Source organism: Carcharodon carcharias, chromosome 19, assembly GCF_017639515.1.
Source record: "Carcharodon carcharias isolate sCarCar2 chromosome 19, sCarCar2.pri, whole genome shotgun sequence".
NCBI classification, from domain to species: domain Eukaryota; kingdom Metazoa; phylum Chordata; class Chondrichthyes; order Lamniformes; family Lamnidae; genus Carcharodon; species Carcharodon carcharias.
Genome location: NC_054485.1, coordinates 91,899,385 through 91,918,675, shown reverse-complemented (window position 1 = coordinate 91,918,675; position 19,291 = coordinate 91,899,385). Strand labels below are relative to the sequence as shown.

At 50.3% G+C, this 19,291-nt stretch overlaps 1 protein-coding gene across 2 annotated transcripts in view; it reads left to right on the top strand.

Moving 5' to 3' along the window:
* mgat1b (alpha-1,3-mannosyl-glycoprotein 2-beta-N-acetylglucosaminyltransferase b) overlaps positions 1-8,302 on the top strand; it is a 148,600-nt gene extending 140,298 nt beyond the window's left edge. For both annotated transcript variants that reach the window (XM_041213624.1, XM_041213625.1), the window contains one exon: positions 5,722-8,302. In XM_041213624.1, the coding sequence (XP_041069558.1) occupies positions 5,796-7,109 (1,314 nt within the window). In that variant the 5' untranslated portion in view covers positions 5,722-5,795 and the 3' untranslated portion in view covers positions 7,110-8,302. The remainder of the gene's footprint in view (positions 1-5,721) is intronic.
* Positions 8,303-19,291: the final 10,989 nt, after the last annotated feature.

Below are 19,291 nucleotides of genomic sequence, written 5' to 3'. Positions count from 1 at the left end.
CATTATCCAATCCGTGGGTTTCACATTCTCACTCGAACTCCAGTCTGTTAGTGTCTCTCTCTCTCTGTCTCTCCAACTCCAGTCTGTCGGTGTGTCTCTCTCTCTTCAACTCCAGTCTGTCGGTGTCTCTGTCTCTCTCTCTCTCCAACTCCAGTCTTTCGGTCTCTCTCTCTCCAACTCCTGTCTGTCGGTGTCTTTCTCTCCCACCAACCCCAGTCTGTCGGTGTCTCTGCCTCTCTCTCTCCAACCCCAGTCTTTCGGTCTCTCTCTCTCTCTCCAACTCCAGTCTGTCGGTGTCTTTCTCTCCCTCCAACTCCAGTTTGTTGGTGTCTCTCTCCCTCCAACTCTAGTCTGCTGGTGTCTCTCTCTCTCTGACTCCAGTCTGTTGGTGTCTCTCTCTCTCTCGAACTCCAGTCTGTCAGTGTCTCTCACTCTCCAACTCCAGTCTGTTGGTGTCTCTCTCTCTCCAACTCCAGTCTGTCGGTGTCTCTCTCTCTCCAACTCCAGTCTGTCGGTGTCTCTCTCTCTCCAACTCCAGTCTGTCGGTGTCTCTCTCTCTCCAACTCCAGTCTGTCAGTGTCTCTCTCTCTCTCTCTCCAACTCCAGTCTGCCGGTGTCCCTCTCTCTCCAACCCCAGTCTGCCGGTGTCTGTCTCTCTCTCGAAACCCAGTCTGTCGGTGTCTCTCTCGCGCTCCCCCTCTCGAACTCCACTCTGTCGGTGTCTCTCTCTCTCCAACTCCACTCTGTCGGTGTCTCTCTCTCTCCAACTTCAGTCTGTCGGTGTCTCTCTCTCCAACATCAGTCTATCGGTGTCTCTCTCTCCAACTCCAGTCTGTCGGTGTCTCTCTCTCTCTCCAAACTCCAGTCTGTCGGTGTCTCTCTCTCTCCAACTCCAGTCTGTCGGTGTCTCTCTCTCTCTCTCCAACTCCAGTCTGTCGGTTTCTCTCTCTCCAACTCCAGTCAGTCGGTGTCTCTCTCTCCAACTGGTCTGTCGGTGTCTCTCTCTCTCCAACTCCATTCTGTCGGTGTCTCTCTCTCTCCAACTCCAGTCTGTCAGTGTCTTTCTCTCTCCAACTCCAGTCTGTCGGTGTATCTCTCTCTCCAACTCCAGTCTGTCGGTCTCTCTCCCTCCAACTCCAGTCTGTTGGTGTCTCTCGCTCTCTCCAACTCCAGTCTGTCAGTGTGTGTCTCTCTCTCTCTCTCCAACTCCAGTCTGTCAGTTTGTCTGTCTCTCGAACTCCAGTCTGTTGGTGTCACTTTTTCTTGAACTCCAGTCTGTCTGTGTCTCTGTCTCTCTCGAATTCCAGTCTTTTGGTATCTCTGTCACTCTCAAATTCCAGTCTGTCAGTGTCTCACTCTCTCTCGAAACCCAGTCTTTTGGTGTCACTCTTTCCAACTCCAGTCTGTCGGTGTGTCTCTCTCTCTCTCTCACTCCAACTCCAGTCTGTCGGTGTCTCTCTCTCTCTCTCCAACTCCAGCCTGTCGGTGTCTCTCTCTCTCTCTCTCTCCAACTCCAGCCTGTCAGTGTCTCTCTCTCTCCAATTCCAGTCTGTTGGTGTCTCTCTCTCGAGCCCCAGACTGTCGGTGTCTCTCTCTTCTCTCCAACTCCACAGTCTTTCAGTGTCTCTTTTTCTCTCTCTCTCTGGAATTCCAGTCTGTTGGTGTCTCTCTCTTGAACTCCAGTCGGTCGATGCCCCCCTCTCTCTCTCCAACTCCAGTCTGTTGGTGTCTCTCTCTCTCCAACTCCAGTCTGTCGGTGTCTCTCTCTCTACAACTCCAGTCTGTCAGTGTCTCTCTCTCTCTTTAACTCCAGTCTGTCGGTGTCTCTCTCTCTCCAATTTCAGTCTGCTGGTGTCTCTCTCTTGAACTCCAGTCTGTCGATGCCCCTCTCTCTCTCCAACTCCAGTCTGTCGGTGTCTCTCTCTCTCCAATTTCAGTCTGCCGGTGTCTCTCTCTCTTGAACTCCAGTCTGTTGATGCCCCTCTCTCTCTCTCTCTCTCAAACTCCAGTTTGTCGGTGTCTCTCTCTCTTCAACTCCAGTCGGTCGGTGTCTCTCTCTCTCTCTCTCTAACTCCAGCCTGTCAGTGTCTCTCTCTCTCCAATTCCAGTCTGTTGGTGTCTCTCTCTCGAGCCCCAGACTGTCGGTGTCTCTCTCTTCTCTCCAACTCCACAGTCTTTCAGTGTCTCTTTTTCTCTCTCTCTCTGGAATTCCAGTCTGTTGGTGTCTCTCTCTTGAACTCCAGTCTGTCGATGCCCCCCTCTCTCTCTCCAACTCCAGTCTGTTGGTGTCTCTCTCTCTCCAACTCCAGTCTGTCGGTGTCTCTCTCTCTACAACTCCAGTCTGTCAGTGTCTCTCTCTCTCTTCAACTCCAGTCTGTCGGTGTCTCTCTCTCTCCAATTTCAGTCTGCTGGTGTCTCTCTCTCGAACTCCAGTCTGTCGATGCCCCTCTCTCTCTCTCCAACTCCAGTCTGTCGGTGTCTCTCTCTCTCCAATTTCAGTCTGCCGGTGTCTCTCTCTCGAACTCCAGTCTGTCGATGCCCCTCTCTCTCTCTCTCTCTCTCTCTCAAACTCCAGTTTGTCGGTGTCTCTCTCTCTTCAACTCCAGTCGGTCGGTGTCTCTCTCTCTCTCTCTCTAACTCCAGCCTGTCAGTGTCTCTCTCTCTCCAATTCCAGTCTGTTGGTGTCTCTCTCTCGAGCCCCAGACTGTCGGTGTCTCTCTCTTCTCTCCAACTCCACAGTCTTTCAGTGTCTCTTTTTCTCTCTCTCTCTCGAATTCCAGTCTGTTGGTGTCTCTCTCTCGAACTCCAGTCTGTCGATGCCCCTCTCTCTCTCTCCAACTCCAGTCTGTTGGTGTCTCTCTCTCTCCAATTTCAGTCTGCCGGTGTCTCTCTCTCGAACTCCAGTCTGTCGATGCCCCTCTCTCTCTCTCTCTCTCTCTCTCAAACTCCAGTTTGTCGGTGTCTCTCTCTCTTCAACTCCAGTCGGTCGGTGTCTACCTCTCTTCAACTCCAGTCGGTCGGTGTCTACCTCTCTTCAACTCCAGTCTGTCAGTGTCTCTCCAACTCCAGTCTGTCAGTGTCTCTCCAACTCCAGTCTGTCAGTGTCTCTCCAACTCCAGCCTGTCAGTGTCTCTCCAACTCCAGCCTGTCAGTGTCTCTCTCTCTCCAACTCCAGCCTGTCAGTGTCTCTCTCTCTCCAACTCCAGCCTGTCAGTGTTTCTCTCTCTCTCTCCAACTCCAGCCTGTCAGTGTTTCTCTCTCTCTCTCCAACTCCAGTCTGTTGGTGTCTCTCTCTCTTTCTCGAACTCCAGCCTGTCAGTGTCTCTCTCTCTCCGACTCCAGTCTGTCGGTGTCTCTCTCTCTCTCCAACTCCAGTCTGTCAGTGTCTCTCTCTCCAACTCCAGTCTGTCGGTGTCTCTCTCTCTCGAACTCTGGCCTGCCGGTGTCTCTCTCTCGAACTCCAGTCTGTCGATGCCCCTCTCTCTCTCTCTCTCTCAAACTCCAGTTTGTCGGTGTCTCTCTCTCTTCAACTCCAGTCTGTCGGTGTCTCCCTTTCTTCAACTCCAGTCTGTCAGTGTCTCTCCAACTCCAGCCTGTCAGTGTCTCTCTCTGTCCAACTGCAGCCTGTCAGTGTCTCTCTCTCTCCAACTCCAGCCTGTCAGTGTCTCTCTCTCTCCAACTCCAGCCTGTCAGTGTTTCTCTCTCTCCAACTCCAGTTTGTTGGTGTCTCTCCAACTCCAGTTTGTCGGTGTCTCTCTCTTTCTCGAACTCTAGCCTGTCAGTGTCTCTCTCTCTCTCCAACTTCAGTTTGTTGGTGTCTCTCCAACTCCAGTTTGTTGGTGTCTCTCCCTCTCCAACTCCAGCCTGTCAGTGTCTCTCTCCCTCTCCAACTCCAGTCTATCGGTGTCTTTCTCTCTCTCTCTTGAACTCCAGTCTGTCAGTGTCTCTCTCTCTCTCCAACTCCAGTTTGTTGGTGTCTCTCCAACTCCAGTTTGTCGGTGTCTCTCTCTCTCTCGAACTCCCGCCTGTCAGTGTCTCTCCAACTCCAGCCTGTCAGTGTCTCTGTCTCTCCAACTCCAGCCTGTCAGTGTCTCTCTCTCTCCAACTCCAGCCTGTCAGTGTGTCTCTCTCTCCAACTCCAGCCTGTCAGTGTCTCTCTCTCTCCAACTCCAGCCTGTCAGTGTCTCTCTCTCCAACTCCAGCCTGTCAGTGTCTCTCTCTCTCCAACTCCAGCCTGTCAGTGTCTCTCTCTCTCCAACTCCAGCCTGTCAGTGTCTCTCTCTCTCCAACTCCAGCCTGTCAGTGTCTCTCTCTCTCCAACTCCAGCCTGTCAGTGTCTCTCTCTCTCCAACTCCAGCCTGTCAGTGTCTCTCTCTCTCCAACTCCAGCCTGTCAGTGTCTCTCTCTCTCCAACTCCAGCCTGTCAGTGTCTCTCTCTCTCCAACTCCAGCCTGTCAGTGTCTCTCTCTCTCCAACTCCAGCCTGTCAGTGTCTCTCTCTCTCCAACTCCAGCCTGTCAGTGTCTCTCTCTCTCCAACTCCAGCCTGTCAGTGTCTCTCTCTCTCCAACTCCAGCCTGTCAGTGTCTCTCTCTCTCCAACTCCAGCCTGTCAGTGTCTCTCTCTCTCCAACTCCAGCCTGTCAGTGTCTCTCTCTCTCCAACTCCAGCCTGTCAGTGTCTCTCTCTCTCCAACTCCAGCCTGTCAGTGTCTCTCTCTCTCTCCAACTCCAGCCTGTCAGTGTCTCTCTCTCTCCAACTCCAGCCTGTCAGTGTCTCTCTCTCTCCAACTCCAGCCTGTCAGTGTCTCTCTCTCTCCAACTCCAGCCTGTCAGTGTCTCTCTCTCTCCAACTCCAGCCTGTCAGTGTTTCTCTCTCTCCAACTCCAGCCTGTCAGTGTTTCTCTCTCTCCAACTCCAGCCTGTCGGTGTCTCTCCCTCTTGAACTCCAGCCTGTCAGTGTCTGTCTCTCTCCAACTCCAGTTTGTTGGTGTCTCTCCAACTCCAGTTTGTCGGTGTCTCTCTCTTTCTCGAACTCCAGCCTGTCAGTGTCTCTCTCTCTCCAATTTCAGTTTGTTGGTGTCTCTCCAACTCCAGTTTGTCGGTGTCTCTCTCTTTCTCGAACTCCAGCCTGTTGGCGTCTCTCTCCCTCTCCAACTCCAGTCTGTCGCTGTCTCTCTCTCCAACTCCAGTCTGTCGCTGTCTCTCTCTCCAACTCCAGTCTGTCGCTGTCTCTCTCTCCAACTCCAGTCTGTCGCTGTCTCTCTCTCGAACTCCAGTCTGTCAATGCCCCTCTCTCTCTCTCTCGAACTCCAGTCTGTCGGTGTCTCTCTCTCTTCAACTCCAGTCTGTCAGTGTCTCTCCAACTCCAGTCTGTCAGTGTCTCTCTCTCTCCAACTCCAGCCTGTCAGTGTCTCTCTCTCTCCAACTCCAGCCTGTCAGTGTCTCTCTCTCTCCAACTCCATCCTGTCAGTGTCTCTCTCTCTCCAACTCCAGCCTGTCAGTGTTTCTCTCTCTCCAACTCCAGTCTTTCGGTGTCGCTATCTCTGTATCTCGAACCCGTTTGTCAGTGTCTGTGTGTCTCTCTCTCACACTCGTCTGTCGCTGTCTCTCCCCCTCTCATTCCAGAGTGCACTTGAAGATTGGTGTAATTGATGTACCAACTCCTGGCGTTGATGTGTGTTGTCTGATCTAGTGCTTTTTTTTTTGCCTTTATTCCCCCCAGACCTTCCTTCCCACAGGTTGATGGAGTTGGACTGACGGCGGGGGGGAGGTGAGCAGCACGTGGACCGGGAGAGAATGCTGCGGCGGACCAGCGTGATAGTCTGGGGGGTGCTGCTCTTCATTGGTTGGAACCTGCTCCTGCTCTTCTTCCTGTTGGGCCGCCCGCCAGCCGGGGGGAACCCCGACCCCGAGCAGCTGACCCGCGAGGTGGTCAAGGTGGCTGAGGAGGTGGAGACGGAGCTGGAGAACCAGAAGAAACTGCTGCAGCAAATCCAGCACCACCGGGGCCTCTGGCAGCGGGGCAAGATGCCACCGGCGGTGGAAGGGGTCACCGCCGCCGGCGACCTCCGGGTCGAGGACGTGGTGCTGCCAGTGCTGGTGATCGGCTGCGACCGCCCCACCATCCGGCGGTGCCTGGACAAGCTGCTGCACTACCGGCCCTCCAAGGATCTCTTCCCCATCCTGGTGAGTCAGGACTGCGGTCACGAGGAGACGGCCAAGGTGATCGCCTCGTACGGCGACCAGGTGATGCACATCCGGCAGCCTGACCTTTCCGACCTGCGGGTGCCACCCGAGCACCGCAAGTTCCAGGGTTACTACAAGATCGCGCGGCACTACCGCTGGGCCCTCAACCAGGTCTTCCACACCTTCAAGTACCAGGCGGCCGTCATCGTGGAGGACGACCTGGAGGTGGCACCCGACTTCTTCGAGTACTTCCGGGCCCTCTTCCCCCTGCTGCTGGAGGACCCCAGCCTCTGGTGCGCCTCAGCCTGGAACGACAACGGCAAGGAGCAGATGGTGGACACCAAGCAGCCCGAGGCCCTGTACCGCACGGACTTCTTTCCGGGCCTGGGCTGGATGCTGCTGAAGGCCACCTGGGAGGAGCTGGAGCCCAAGTGGCCCGGCGCCTTCTGGGACGACTGGATGCGCAGCCCTGCTCAGCGCCGCGGCCGATCCTGCGTCCGGCCCGAGGTCTCGCGCACCATGACCTTCGGCCGCAAGGGGGTCAGCAACGGCCAGTTCTTCGACCAGCACCTCAAGTTCATCAAGCTGAACGACCGCTTTGTGCCTTTCACCCAGCAGGATCTGTCCTACCTCAAGCAGGAGCACTACGACCTGGTCTTCCCCGAGCGGGTGTACAGCGCGCCGGCCGTGCGGGTGGAGGAGCTGCAGCGCAATGAGCGGGCGGAGCTGCGCCAGGTACGGGTCCAGTACTCCTCCCGGGACACTTTCAAAGCCTTCTCCAAAGCCCTGGGCGTCATGGACGACCTCAAGTCGGGCGTGCCCCGAGCTGGCTACCGCGGCATTGTCAGCTTCATGTACCGTGGCCGCAGGGTCTACTTGGCACCCCCCAAAGACTGGACAGGCTACGACCCCTCCTGGAGTTAGCCCCGTGCCAACCTCCCCTTCTGCCTCTTGTGCCCTTCAGGACTTTTTTTTCACTAAGACTCCCCCCAACCGCCACCCCCCACACCGAACCAACCCCTCTGTCTCTCTCTAAGTCAGAAAGCTGGGCACGGAGGGGGACATCCTTGGCAGACAGATTGCTGACTGGCGGTCAGAACCAGTGTGATCTGCGCCCCTGGTAACGAGATGCTCTCACCGCCTGGGAAAAGGAATCTGACTTGAGCGGCTTCAGACTGACAATCCTGCATGGGAGGGAAGGGGGAAGGGGAAGGGGCTGTCCAAGTGACCAACAACTAAATTGAGAGCTTTATTCGGCCAAAATGGCCATGGGGGTTGGGAGCAGGGTTGACCTGAGATTTGGCGGGGGGGGGGTCAGGATCAGCCTCAGAGCCTCATTGGCTGCTGTGGATTTTAAATGTCCTCATTAACCCCGACCCTGAATGACTCCCCACCCCACCCCTAAACCCCCTGCCTTCAGCCTCTGGCCCTGCAGCATCATGTTAGCCTGGGGGCAGAACTGTATCAAAGTGAGAATGAGCTTCTCACTCTGTTGCAGGGTGGGGTGGGGTAGTGGGTGGTGGTGCAGTTACTGCCATGGGGATAGCGTCCAAGAACCCCGACAGTGACATTTTCAGACAACCACAGGAAGAGGGAGCTGAAATTCCTCTGTACCAGCACAATCAGACCGCAGGTTGGCCCAGGGGGAGGGGTGGGGTGGGGGTGTTGGAATACTTCTGTAGAAATGGTTTAAACAGTGGAGTGGTCCTTCACCTCCCTGATACAGAGAGTGGAAGCCACCCAATTTTCCTTTGGTTTATTTCCTGTGTGCGCCCCACCTCCCCTCCCCTCCCCCAGCCCCGACACTCAACCCAGACATTTTTTAATGCCCAGGGAGAGGGTGAAGCCAAAAATTACCTACTCTAAGGCTAAAGGAGAGAGTAATTGCAGAGGCTGGCAGTACATCTATCATAAGTTATTTCACTACCCCCCCCCCCCCACCACCACCACCTCCTCCAAATCCCAGTTAAATCATAGCATGATGTCCTTGTCATTTGACAACAGTATGCAAGAGGTTCCCCATTATGGTCACCTCACTCCTCCGAATCGGAAACTGCCTTTCAGCAAGTTTTAATGAAAGATACGGCAGGAGCCGACGCCTTAGCAGCTTTGGTTGGGTGGGGGGGGGCGGGGGGGGGGGGGGGGGGGGGGGGGGTGTCCCAGGCGGGTGGGCACCTGATTGGCACATAATGTGACGCCCATTAAATGTGAATGAAATGCAGCCAGGATCGTTTTCACCAAGACCCCATCCAGCGTCCGCAATGTGAAGGATCCACTGGAGAAATCCTTCCCACCACTTGTGGGTGTTTAAAAAAAACAATTCTAATTCCTCCTTCCACCCCAACCCAACCCTCCAAATAACAGGGTGATCAACGATTGACAGCTCCCTGCGATTTTTATATTTACTTTATGAATATATACATATATATGAGCAGAGAGTGCAGTTCCCCACCTCCACCTTCTATTTCCAGCAATGTCCATCACCTTATTTTTTATTTTTAAAAGACAAATTTGCCCCTGGAAAGACTTCCCTTTGGCGCACCTGAGAGAGTGTGTGGGGACAGGGCAGAGGGGAAATGGCAGCAGCTGTAAATAAATTTAAATATACATCTATATCTTATACAGCATCTGTTTCTAAACCGGGGATGTTTGTAACATGTGACTTGGTTTTTTTTCTCTCCCGCGACGAAGCTGTGATTGACTTGCTTTGATCCCATGAAAAACACAGACGTTTGTACATTTTACATGAATCCCTCTGGATTTAAATGGAACTATTTTTCGGTGGGGTGGGAAGGGGGTGGGTTTTGCTAGAAAGGCAGCATGCGTCAAATAAGGGAATGGGTGGGAGAATCACAGTGTATTTTTTTTTCTCTCTCTCTCTCTCCCTCCCCCCCACTAGGTATTCCTGAGAGCACACCAAGGTGATTGGGGTATGGTGGAGAGCGGGTGTTTGTGTGGGCGCATGGGTAGGGCAAAGGGGTTAACCAGGGTTAAGAGAATTCTTGCAGCAATTTACAGATGGCAGATATTATTGAGCCAACTTATTTTTTTAAAAAAAGGAGACGGACGGGTTTTTTTTGTGGCGGGGGGTGAGGGGGGTATCGCTTGGGGTGATTGGTGATTTGGGGCAGGTTGGGTGACAGGAGCTGCTGCAGTCCAGAATTAGCTCACTGCTACAGAATGGCAGCTCACCTTTCTCCGATGCGGACGGTTGCCAAATCCGCCGGGATTTCCCCCCCCCTTGGGAGTCTCCAGGAATTTAAAGATTCAACCCTCCAGACACTTGGGTCAGCAGGTCAGGCAGCAGCTTGGGTGGATACAGAACAGTGGGGCCACACATTCCAGGTCATTTGCCTGGAACCCTGGCCTCCTGAGCATTTCCCACCAAACGTGCTCTTCCTGACCCAGTTGACAGTGACAAATGGTTGAATCGACTGGGGAAGGTGGGTTGGTTATTGGGTACTGAGTGTCTCTAGGTTTCTAGGTCAGAGGGTTACTATCTGTGGCAGCCAGGACAGGATGGAGACTTGGGGACCAGGGCAGACCTCCAGGGAGATGTTAAGTATTAGGGGAGAGGGCTACATCTGACCTCAATACCACTGGAATAGAGGGTGTAAGAAGAAAGTCAGCTGGGCTACTTGCACCTCTTCCCCCCGACACCCCCCCCCCCCCCCCCCCCCCCCCCGACCCCACCCACGGCTCCTGATGTTCACTGCTGGAAAGTGTGCGTCAGGAGAAGCCACCCAAGTTGAATAGCTCTCTAACCTGGTGCCGTCTCGGCTTGATGATGGAGAGGAGGGCGGTGTGAGTGAAGAGTCGGCACATGTGGAGTCCACACCTGCAGGAAACCCAAGGGGAGAATAATGTGGCCTTGGTGATTTTTTTTTTTTAAACATTGGAGTTTCCACCATTCCTCTGCTGAGGGCGGGGTGGGAGACAGAGGGGAGGCGAATAGGCTAAGGTTAAGGCTGCCTCGATCTTCATCTTCACCCTGGAGCCTGGTTCCGAGTTCCCTCACGGTTTCTTATTCCGGAAAGAATTATATATAAAAAAAAAACCACACTGCCTTTGTACAAGAGAAACTTTTTAAAACCAGGTCCTTAAAAGGACAAAGAACCAAAGAGGGCACTGCAGGAAACAGGCCTGTTGTGAATGATGGCCGGGCAGGTGGTGGGGGGTAGTGGTGGAGTTTGTCACATACTCTCACAAGGTGTCAGTTGCTAAGCCCCCAAGACTGGCAACCTTTGAACTGACCAAAATGAGGCTGCAGGTTCCCTCTGCCTCCACAAACTTCTGATCAGATTGTAGCCCGCGGAAGCGTATTCTTCACGGGTCCCCTCAACTTCTGGGGGCGGCGGGGGGAGAAGTGACTTGAAGCAAGGTCTCCGGTAACTGGGAGACAAAAGTATTCGCGTCGCTGACATTGTCAGGGTCTTTATACGGGGAGTTATTTCTGCAGCAGATGCTGGTTTGGCTGTTGGTTATTTTTTTTTCTCTCTCCCTCTATTTTATTACTTGTGTGACTTTTTTCGAAAATGAAATAAAAACTGTTCTTTGCTTCGTTCTGTTTGCAGTTTTTGGAAAAGTCACAAACAATCACTGTGCACACACACACACACCCCCATCCGCCATATGGACACCCCGAGACACAGACACATAAGCAGGAACAGACAGACCAGGGCAACAATAAAAGCTCGCCTCTAACTTGGTAAGACAGTGCAATTAACGATATATTTGACACTCAGCCACATACTGATTACACACTTTAGGGCCAATATGAGCCACATACACCGATTACAATAGGTAATCCAGAGGTAGGTTTTTAGATTTTAAAAGAGATTGTGGGGGGGGGGTGGAATTTCGGAGTTTAGAGACTAGCCAGCTGAAGCCACGGTGCCAATGGTGAAGTGATGAAAAGCAGGGATGCACATCAGGCTTATAGGATGGGAGGAAATTGCAGAAATGGGGAGCGGGGTGGGTGGAACGAGGCCGTGGTGGGATTTGAACACTAGGTTGAGAATTTTCAAATCGCAGTGTTGCTGAATACAAGTCAAGTTTCCTCATGTTGTCTCTGCTTTTGCCAAGTACCTTAAATCCGTGTCCACTGGTTACTTGCCCTCCTGTGGAATTAGTTTCTCCTTAACTTCACGAACTTGAACACCTCGATCAATCTCCTATTAACCTACTAAGCCGAAGGTCTTGTGGCACAGTAGGTAGCGTCCCTATCTCTGGACCAGAAGTTCCAGGTTCGAGTCCCATGCCAAGACTTGATGTCCACGGGATGGTGTGTTCATAACGTGGTCAGACAGGTTGAGCAGCAGGAGAACAATCCCAGCTTTCCCAGTCTCAGCATAACTGAAGTTCCCCCATCCCTGGAACACTAGTAAATCTTTTCTGCACCTTCTCCAAACCCTTTCCATCCTTCCTAAAGTGTAGGTGCCCAGAACATCATCATCCAGCTGATGCCAAACTAGTGTTTTAGAAAGATTTAGCATAACGTCCTTACTTTTGTACCCTATTTCTTTATTTATAAAGCTGAAGATCCCATGTGCTTTTTTTTAAAAAAAAACTGTCTCTTCAGCTTCTTCTGTCACCTTCAATGATACACGGAACGCCACCCCTCCCCCTGTCCGGAGGTCCCCAGCATCATAGATGCCAGTCTTCAGCTCCACTTGATATCAAAAAACAGCTGATGGTACTGAATACTGCAAAAGCTATGGGCCCTGACAATATTCCAGCAAAAGACTTGTGCTCCGGAACTAGCTGCGCCCCTAGCCAAGCTACTCCAGTACAGCTACAACACTGGCATCTACCCGGCAATGTGGAAAATTGCCCAGGTTTGTCCTGTACACAAAAGCAGGACAAATCCAACACAACCAGTTACTGCCTCATCAGTCTACCCTGGATCATCAGTGAAGTGATGGACGGGATCATCAACAGTGTTATCAAGCTGCACTTGCTTAGCAATGACTTGCTTACGGACACTAGTGCCAGGCAATGACCATTTCTAATAATAGAGGATCTTACCATTGCCCCTTATTCAGTGGCATCACAATTCTCTCAATCCCCCACTATCAACATACTGGGATTCCACTGACCTGAAACAGAACTGGACTAGCCATATAAATATTGTGGCTACAGGAGTAGGTCAGAAGCTAGGAATCTTGTGGCGAGTAACTCACCAAAGCCTGTCCACCATCTACAAGGCACAAGTCAGGAGTGTGATGGAATGCTCTCCACTTGCCTGGATGCATGCGGCTCCAACAACACTCAAGAAGCTTGATACCATCCAGGACAAAGCAGCCCGCTTGATTGGCACCCCTTCCACAAACATTCACTCCCTCCACCATCACATACAGTGGCAGCAGTGTGTCCAGAAGGTGCATTGCAGAAGCTCACCAAGGCTCCTTAGAAAGCACCTTCCAATCCCACGACCAGTGTCACCTAGAAGGCCAAAATTGGCAGACACATGGGAACTTCACCACCAGGGAACCTGGAATTCCCCCTCCAAGTCACTCACCATCCTGTCCTGAATATATACTGCCGTTCCTTCACTGTTGCTAGGCCAAAATCCTGAAACTCCCTCCCTAACAGCTCTGTGGGTGTAGCTACGCCACATGGACTACAGCGGTTCAAGAAGGCAGCTTATAACTACCTTCTCAAGGGCAATTAGGGATGGGCAATAAATGCTGGCTTAGCCAGTGACCCCCATATCCCGTGAACAAATAAAAAACATTTTTTAAATGTCCCCAGGTCCCTCTGTCTCTGCGCCCCCTTTAGAATTGTATTATCTTATATTACGTTGCCTCACCTGATTTTTCCCACCAAATTGTATCACACCATACTTCTGTTAATTTTCATCTGCCATGTGTCTGCCCATTTCACCAGTTTATCTACGGTCCTCCTGTTATTAACCTGTTACGATCACAGCTGATGTTATTGCTGAGCAAGCCAGACCCCAGAGTGAAGTCTGTCTCGACGATCATAAACCATTTTTTTTATTGTGGAAAAAAGGAGGAAGAGCTACTGACCTCAAAAGTATAGAACCCCAGAATTTTAAAAATTAAAAGATTTATCCAAAAAAGATTTAAAAAAGACTTAAGCACACAAGATAAAAGTTAAATAGTCTTATGGAACAACCCCCAAAAAACATGCTTGATAAAAAGTACACAATTAAACTACCTTTCTGGCAACAATCCTTTATGGATTTTTAACCATAAAAATCCAGTAAATAGTACCCAAGTCAATGGAATTGTTATCACTTTAATGACAGTACACCTCATGACTTCTACTCGGATGTGAAATTTCAAAAGGAAGTTCAAAAACAAACTGTTTCCTAAAACAAAGACTCTCCTGGCTTAACGCCAGGTGGCTGTTTCCATTTTTAAACCTTCACAGCTTCTCAGCATCTCACACACAAAAGACACTGGCTTTCAGTGGGTCCCCCACAGCAACTCCTCCCAACAGTTGAAGATACCTTTCCTTCAATATCTTTTTCCCACCTTTCATCTCAGGTTCCATTGTCCTCAAACACCTTTGAAACTCAACTTCTCCAAATATAAAAATCTTTCTTGTTTGCAATTTTGCCTCTACTTTTGGGCCAATAAAATTTAATATCCCTTCTGTTTACTCATAGAACCCCTGTAAGATGCAAATGTTCTCTGTCACCTCTGAACTCCCTTTGGAAATTCAACAGCTGAAAACCAATTTCCCCACTTATCTCATAATCAAATTTCAGGATCCAACCTATTTACTTGTAAATCAAACTCACCATAAGCTCTCATTACAAATACACAAACCTAACACCTTTAACTTTTCATCTCTTAGATCTCAGTCTCTAGTAACCTGTTTAATGAATTAACTCTGGGCATGCGCGCGCACACACAGCTTTCTAAACAGACAACATAATCACAAAAATATAAAAATATACATCTCTCATCACACTTCCTCATTATTTACGTTTGAGTTCTCGTGCCATCTGCAAATTTTGAAGTTATGCCCTGTATACCCGCGAAAAGGTGAATAAATATAAAAAAAGAGCAGTGGTCCTAATACTGACTCTTAGGGAACACCACTTGTGTACCTGCCTCCAGCCTGTAAAAAAACAATTTCTCAGCAATATTCTCTGCTTCTCAGCCAAATTTGTATTCACGCTGCCAAATGTCCCTTTAATCCATTGGGCATTAATTTTACTAACAAGTGATATTTGTTTAGGGTGCAGACAGGAAAGTGGAGATGAGACCACAACCAGATCAGCCATCATCTTGTTGAATGGTAGTACAGGCTCGAAGGGCCGAATGGCCTACTCCTGCTCCTAAGTCCTATGTTCCTATGTGCTTTGTCAAACACCCCCTGAAAGTCCATGTGCACATCAACCACACTACGCCTGTGTTCTGCATTTACAGCAAGCCTTCAGGGTAAAAGAAAAACATCTCAAAGGTGCTTCACAGAGGAGTGAGGAGACAAAAGAAAGGGACTTTTTCGAGCCAAGGAGTGATCAGAAAATGTGTCCAAAATCCCCAATCAGAGGAGGGTCTTTAAGTATAGGGATGTGGAGTGCTGGTGGGAAGTTCACAACCCAAAGGCATGGTGACTAATGGTGGAGTAAAGTGAGGTCACAAGGAGCTGGAGGAAGTGTGTGTGCTGGGTCAGCTCTGGGGCTGGGGAAGGTTACGGGAGGGACAAAGCATGGAGGAATTTCAACATGAAGATTTTAAACGAGAAGTATTGGGGGACTGGGAGCCAGTGTCGGTCAGTAAACGATTGAGCAGGCAGCAGAGTTTTGGATAAATGGAAATGGAGGCTGCCCATGAGATCACTAGAATAGTCAAATCTGGAGGCGATGACAACAACTGGCATTAATATAGTGCCTGTAACTTAGTAAAGCATTGTAAGGCACTTCACACACACACACACACACACACACACACACAACACACATAAAGGTATAATCAGCCAAAATTGACACCAAGTTACATATCAGGACAGGCGACCCCAAGGCTTGGTAAAGATGTGGATTTTTATGGTGTGTGTTAAGGGAAGACAGAGAAAGAGGTTTAGGGAGGGAACAACCACAGCTGAAGGCCTAGGCAACTGGAGACACAGGGAAGGTCGATGAGGCGCAGGAAATCAGGGATGTGCAAGAGGCCAGAATTGGAGGAGCACAGATTCAGAGGGTTGTCAGCAATGACAGAGAAAGGGTGAGGTGAGGCCGCGGAGGCGTTTGAAAACACAGATTGAGAATTTGAAAACAGTGGCATTGCCAGGCCAGGCGACACCATGGGACACAGGGCTGATGGGTGAACAGGGCTTGGTGTGAACTGGGATACAGGCAGCTGAGTTCTGGATGAGTTTAATTTTATAAATAGTGGAAGATGGGAAGTCAGCCAGAATGCCTTGCAAGAGTCAAGTCTAAAGGTAACCAAGGCACAGGTGAGGCTTTCAGCAGATGAGCTGAGGCAGGGACTGAGTCAGGTATAGGTGGAATGAGGAGGTCTGAGTGATGGTGCTGACACGTGGTTTCACAGGTTCAAAGACTACAGTGAGGTTTCAATCAGTCCAGCTCTGCCTCAGACAGCGAGAGGGGTAGTGTCAGTGGTGAGAGAACAGAGCTGTAGATAGGAACAGAACACAATGCCTTTGGTCTTCACAATATTTAGTTGGAGGAGATTTCAGTTCATGCAGTACTGGGTGTCAGAGACAGCGGAGCGGTCGAGAGAAATGATGGTGAGGTAGAGCTGGGTGTTTTCAGCATACGAATGAAACCCAAAGTTTTTGAGAATGTTGCTGAGGCAGCATGTGGATGAGAAATGGTGCAGGGTGTTCATGTGGTGGGCCAAGGAGAGACCCTTGGGGGACACCAGAGGTTAGCAGTGCGGGAGCAGGGAGAGAAGCCATTACAGGCTATTCTCTGGCTATGACTGGATAGATAAGAATAGAAGCATATGAGGACAGTCCCTCCCAGCTGGACATCCAAGATTAAGACTTGATTATAGGTTCAGGAAAAGAAATCCGGTAAACTCAAATGAACAACTGAGAATGGAATGCAAGAAGAGGTTAGTGAACAGTTACTGTGAACAAGGGGAAGACAAGATTGAAAGAAGCATCTCTTCAACCTTTGACCTGCCATCCCTTCAGGTGCTTATTCACCTGGTGCGTTGTTTGTGTTTTCAGCTTTTTTTTTTATGTTCTTTCATGGGATATTGGCATCGTTGTCAGCATTGATTGCCCATCCTTAATTGCCCTTGAGAAGGTGGTTGTGAGCTGCCTCCTTGAACCGCTGCTGGTTTAGCCATCTGGTGCCGTTAGGGAGTTCCAGGATTTTGATCCGGCAACAGTGAAGGAACGGCAATATATTTCCAAGTCAGGATGGTGAGTGGTTTGGAGGGGAACTTCCACGTGGTGGCGTCCCCATGAATCTGCTTCCCTTGTCCTTCTAGCTGGTAGCGGTCACAGATTTTGAAAGTGCTGCCTAAGGAACCTCGACAAGTTGCTGCAGTGCATCTTGTAGCTGGTACACACTGCTGCCACTGTGCATTAGTAACGGAGGGAGTGAACGTTTAAGGTCGGAGTTGGGGTTCTAATCAAGTGGGCTGCTTTGTTCCGGATGGTGTCAAGCTTCTTGAATGTTGGAGCTGCCCTCATCCAGGCAAGTGGAGAGTATTCCATCACACTCCTGACTTATGCCTTGTAGATGGTTGACAAGATTTGGGGAGCCGAGTTACTCACTGTAGAATTCCCAGCCTCTGACCTGCTCTTGTAACCACAGTATTTATGTAGCTGGTGCAGTGCAATTTCTGGTCAATGGTAACCCCCAGGATATTGATGGTGGAGGATTCAGCAATGGGAATGCCATTGAATATCAAGGGGCAATGGTTCGATTCTCTCTTGTTAGCGATTGTTATTCCCTGCATGTGTGTGGTGCGAATGTTACTTGCCATTTGTCAGCCCAAAAATGAATGTTGTCCCAGTGTTGCTGTACATGGACACAAACTGCTTCAGTATCTGAGTTGTGAATGGTGCTAAACATGGTGCAATCATCGGTGAACATCCCCACTTCTGATCTCATTGTGGGGAGAAAGTCATTGAAGCAGCAGCTGAAGATGATTGGGCCTAGGACACAACCCTGAGGAACTCCTGCAGTGATGACCTGGGACTGAGATGACTGACCCCCAACAACCACAATCATCTTCCTTTGTGCTAGGGTATGACGCCAACTTGTGGAGAGTTTTCGATTGCCATTGACTTCAATTTTTCCCTCGGGCTTCTTGATGCCACTTTCGTTCAAATGCAGCCTTGATGTCAAGGGCAGTCACCTCACCTCACCTCTGGAGTTCAGCTCTCTGTCCATGTTTGAACCAAGGCTGTAATGAGGTCAGGAGCTGGGTGGCCCTGGCGGAACCCAAACTGAGCATCAGTGAGCAGGTTATTGCTAAGCAAGTGCCACTTGATAGCACTGTTGATAACCCCTTCCATCACTTTACTGATGATCGAGAGTAGACTGATGGGGGCGGTAATTGGCTGGGTTGAATTTGTCCTTTTTGTGTACAGGACATCCCTGGGCAATTTTCCACATTGTCAGCTAGATGCCAGTGTTGTAGCTGTACTAGAACAGCTTGGCTAGGGGCACGGCAAGTTCTGAAGCACAAGTTTTTGATACTGTTGTGGGGATGTTGTCAGAGCCCATAGCCTTTGCAGTATCCAGTGCCTTCAGCCATTTCTTGATATCACATGGAGTGAATCGAATTGACTGAAAGTGGCATCTATGATGCTGGAGAACTCAGGAGCAGGCAGAGATGGATCATCCACTCGGCTCTTCTGGCTGAAGGTAACCTGGGGTAACCTGCCTGTATTAACAGAATCATAGAAGTTTACAGAGTGGAAGGAGGCCATTTGGCCCATCATGTCTACACTGGCCGACAAGGAGACATCCAGCCTAGGCCCACTTCCTGGTTCTTGGTCTGTAGCACTTTCCATGGAGTTCATATCCAAGTACTTTGTAAATGTTAAGAGGGTTTCTGCCTTTCAGGGGAGTGTTCCAGATTCCCACCACCCTCTGGGTGCAAAAGATTTCCTGAATTCCCGCTAAATGTCCTACTTCAAATCGATGCTCCCCAGATATCTGGAGCCAACCAAATCCCAGTTATAGGATCTGGAACTGTCTGCCAGTAAGGGCGAGAGCCACAGAAACCCTCAACATTCACAAAGTACTTGGATATGAACTGGAAGTGCGGTAACCTTCAGGGCCACGGGACCAAGAGACGGCAGATGGAATGTTGTTGTTTGTTGCCGGGGAATGGAATATAAAAGTAGGGATGTTTCACACCCAGGGTACTGGGTACAGTTTGGTCTCCTTGCTTAAGGAAGGATATGAACGTGTTAGAAGCAGTTCAGAGAAGGTTCGCCCGGCTGCTGCCTGGGATGGGCGGTGGGGGTGGAGGGGCTGTTATCTTACGAGGAAAGGTTGGGCAGCTGGACCTGTATCCACTGGCATTTGGGAAGATCGAGAGGTGATCTTATTGAAACATATAAGGTCCCCAAGGGGACTTGAGAGGGTGGATGCTTGAAAGAATGTTCACCCTTGTGGGAGAGACTCGGACGAGGGGGACAGAGTTTAAAAATAAGGGGTCACCCATTTAAGACAGAGAGGAGGAGAGTATTTTTCTCTCGCAGCAGGTAGTGGATTTTTGGAACTCTCTTCCCCAGGGAGTGACAGGGGCAGGGTCAATGAATACTTTAAGGCAGAGGTAGATAAGATCCTTGACAACGGAATCAAAGGTTATCGGCACGTGGAGAGAGTGTAGGTGGAAATGTGGAGTTAAGGCCACAATCAGGTCAGCCACGATAATAATGAGCGGCAGAGCAAGCTCGAGGGGCCAAGTGGCCTGATTCTGCTTCTAATTCGCAGGTTTGTAAGTTATGGAGCCTTCAACCAAGGGCAATAGGCCCTCCCTATCCACTCTAAATGGAACTCTCATAATTTTGTATACTTCAATGAGGGTCTCCGAAATTGCTTCTGCTCCAAAGAAAACAATCCTAACCTATCCAATCTCTCCTCATAACTAAAATTGTCCAGTGTAAGCAACATCTGCGTGAATCTACTCTGT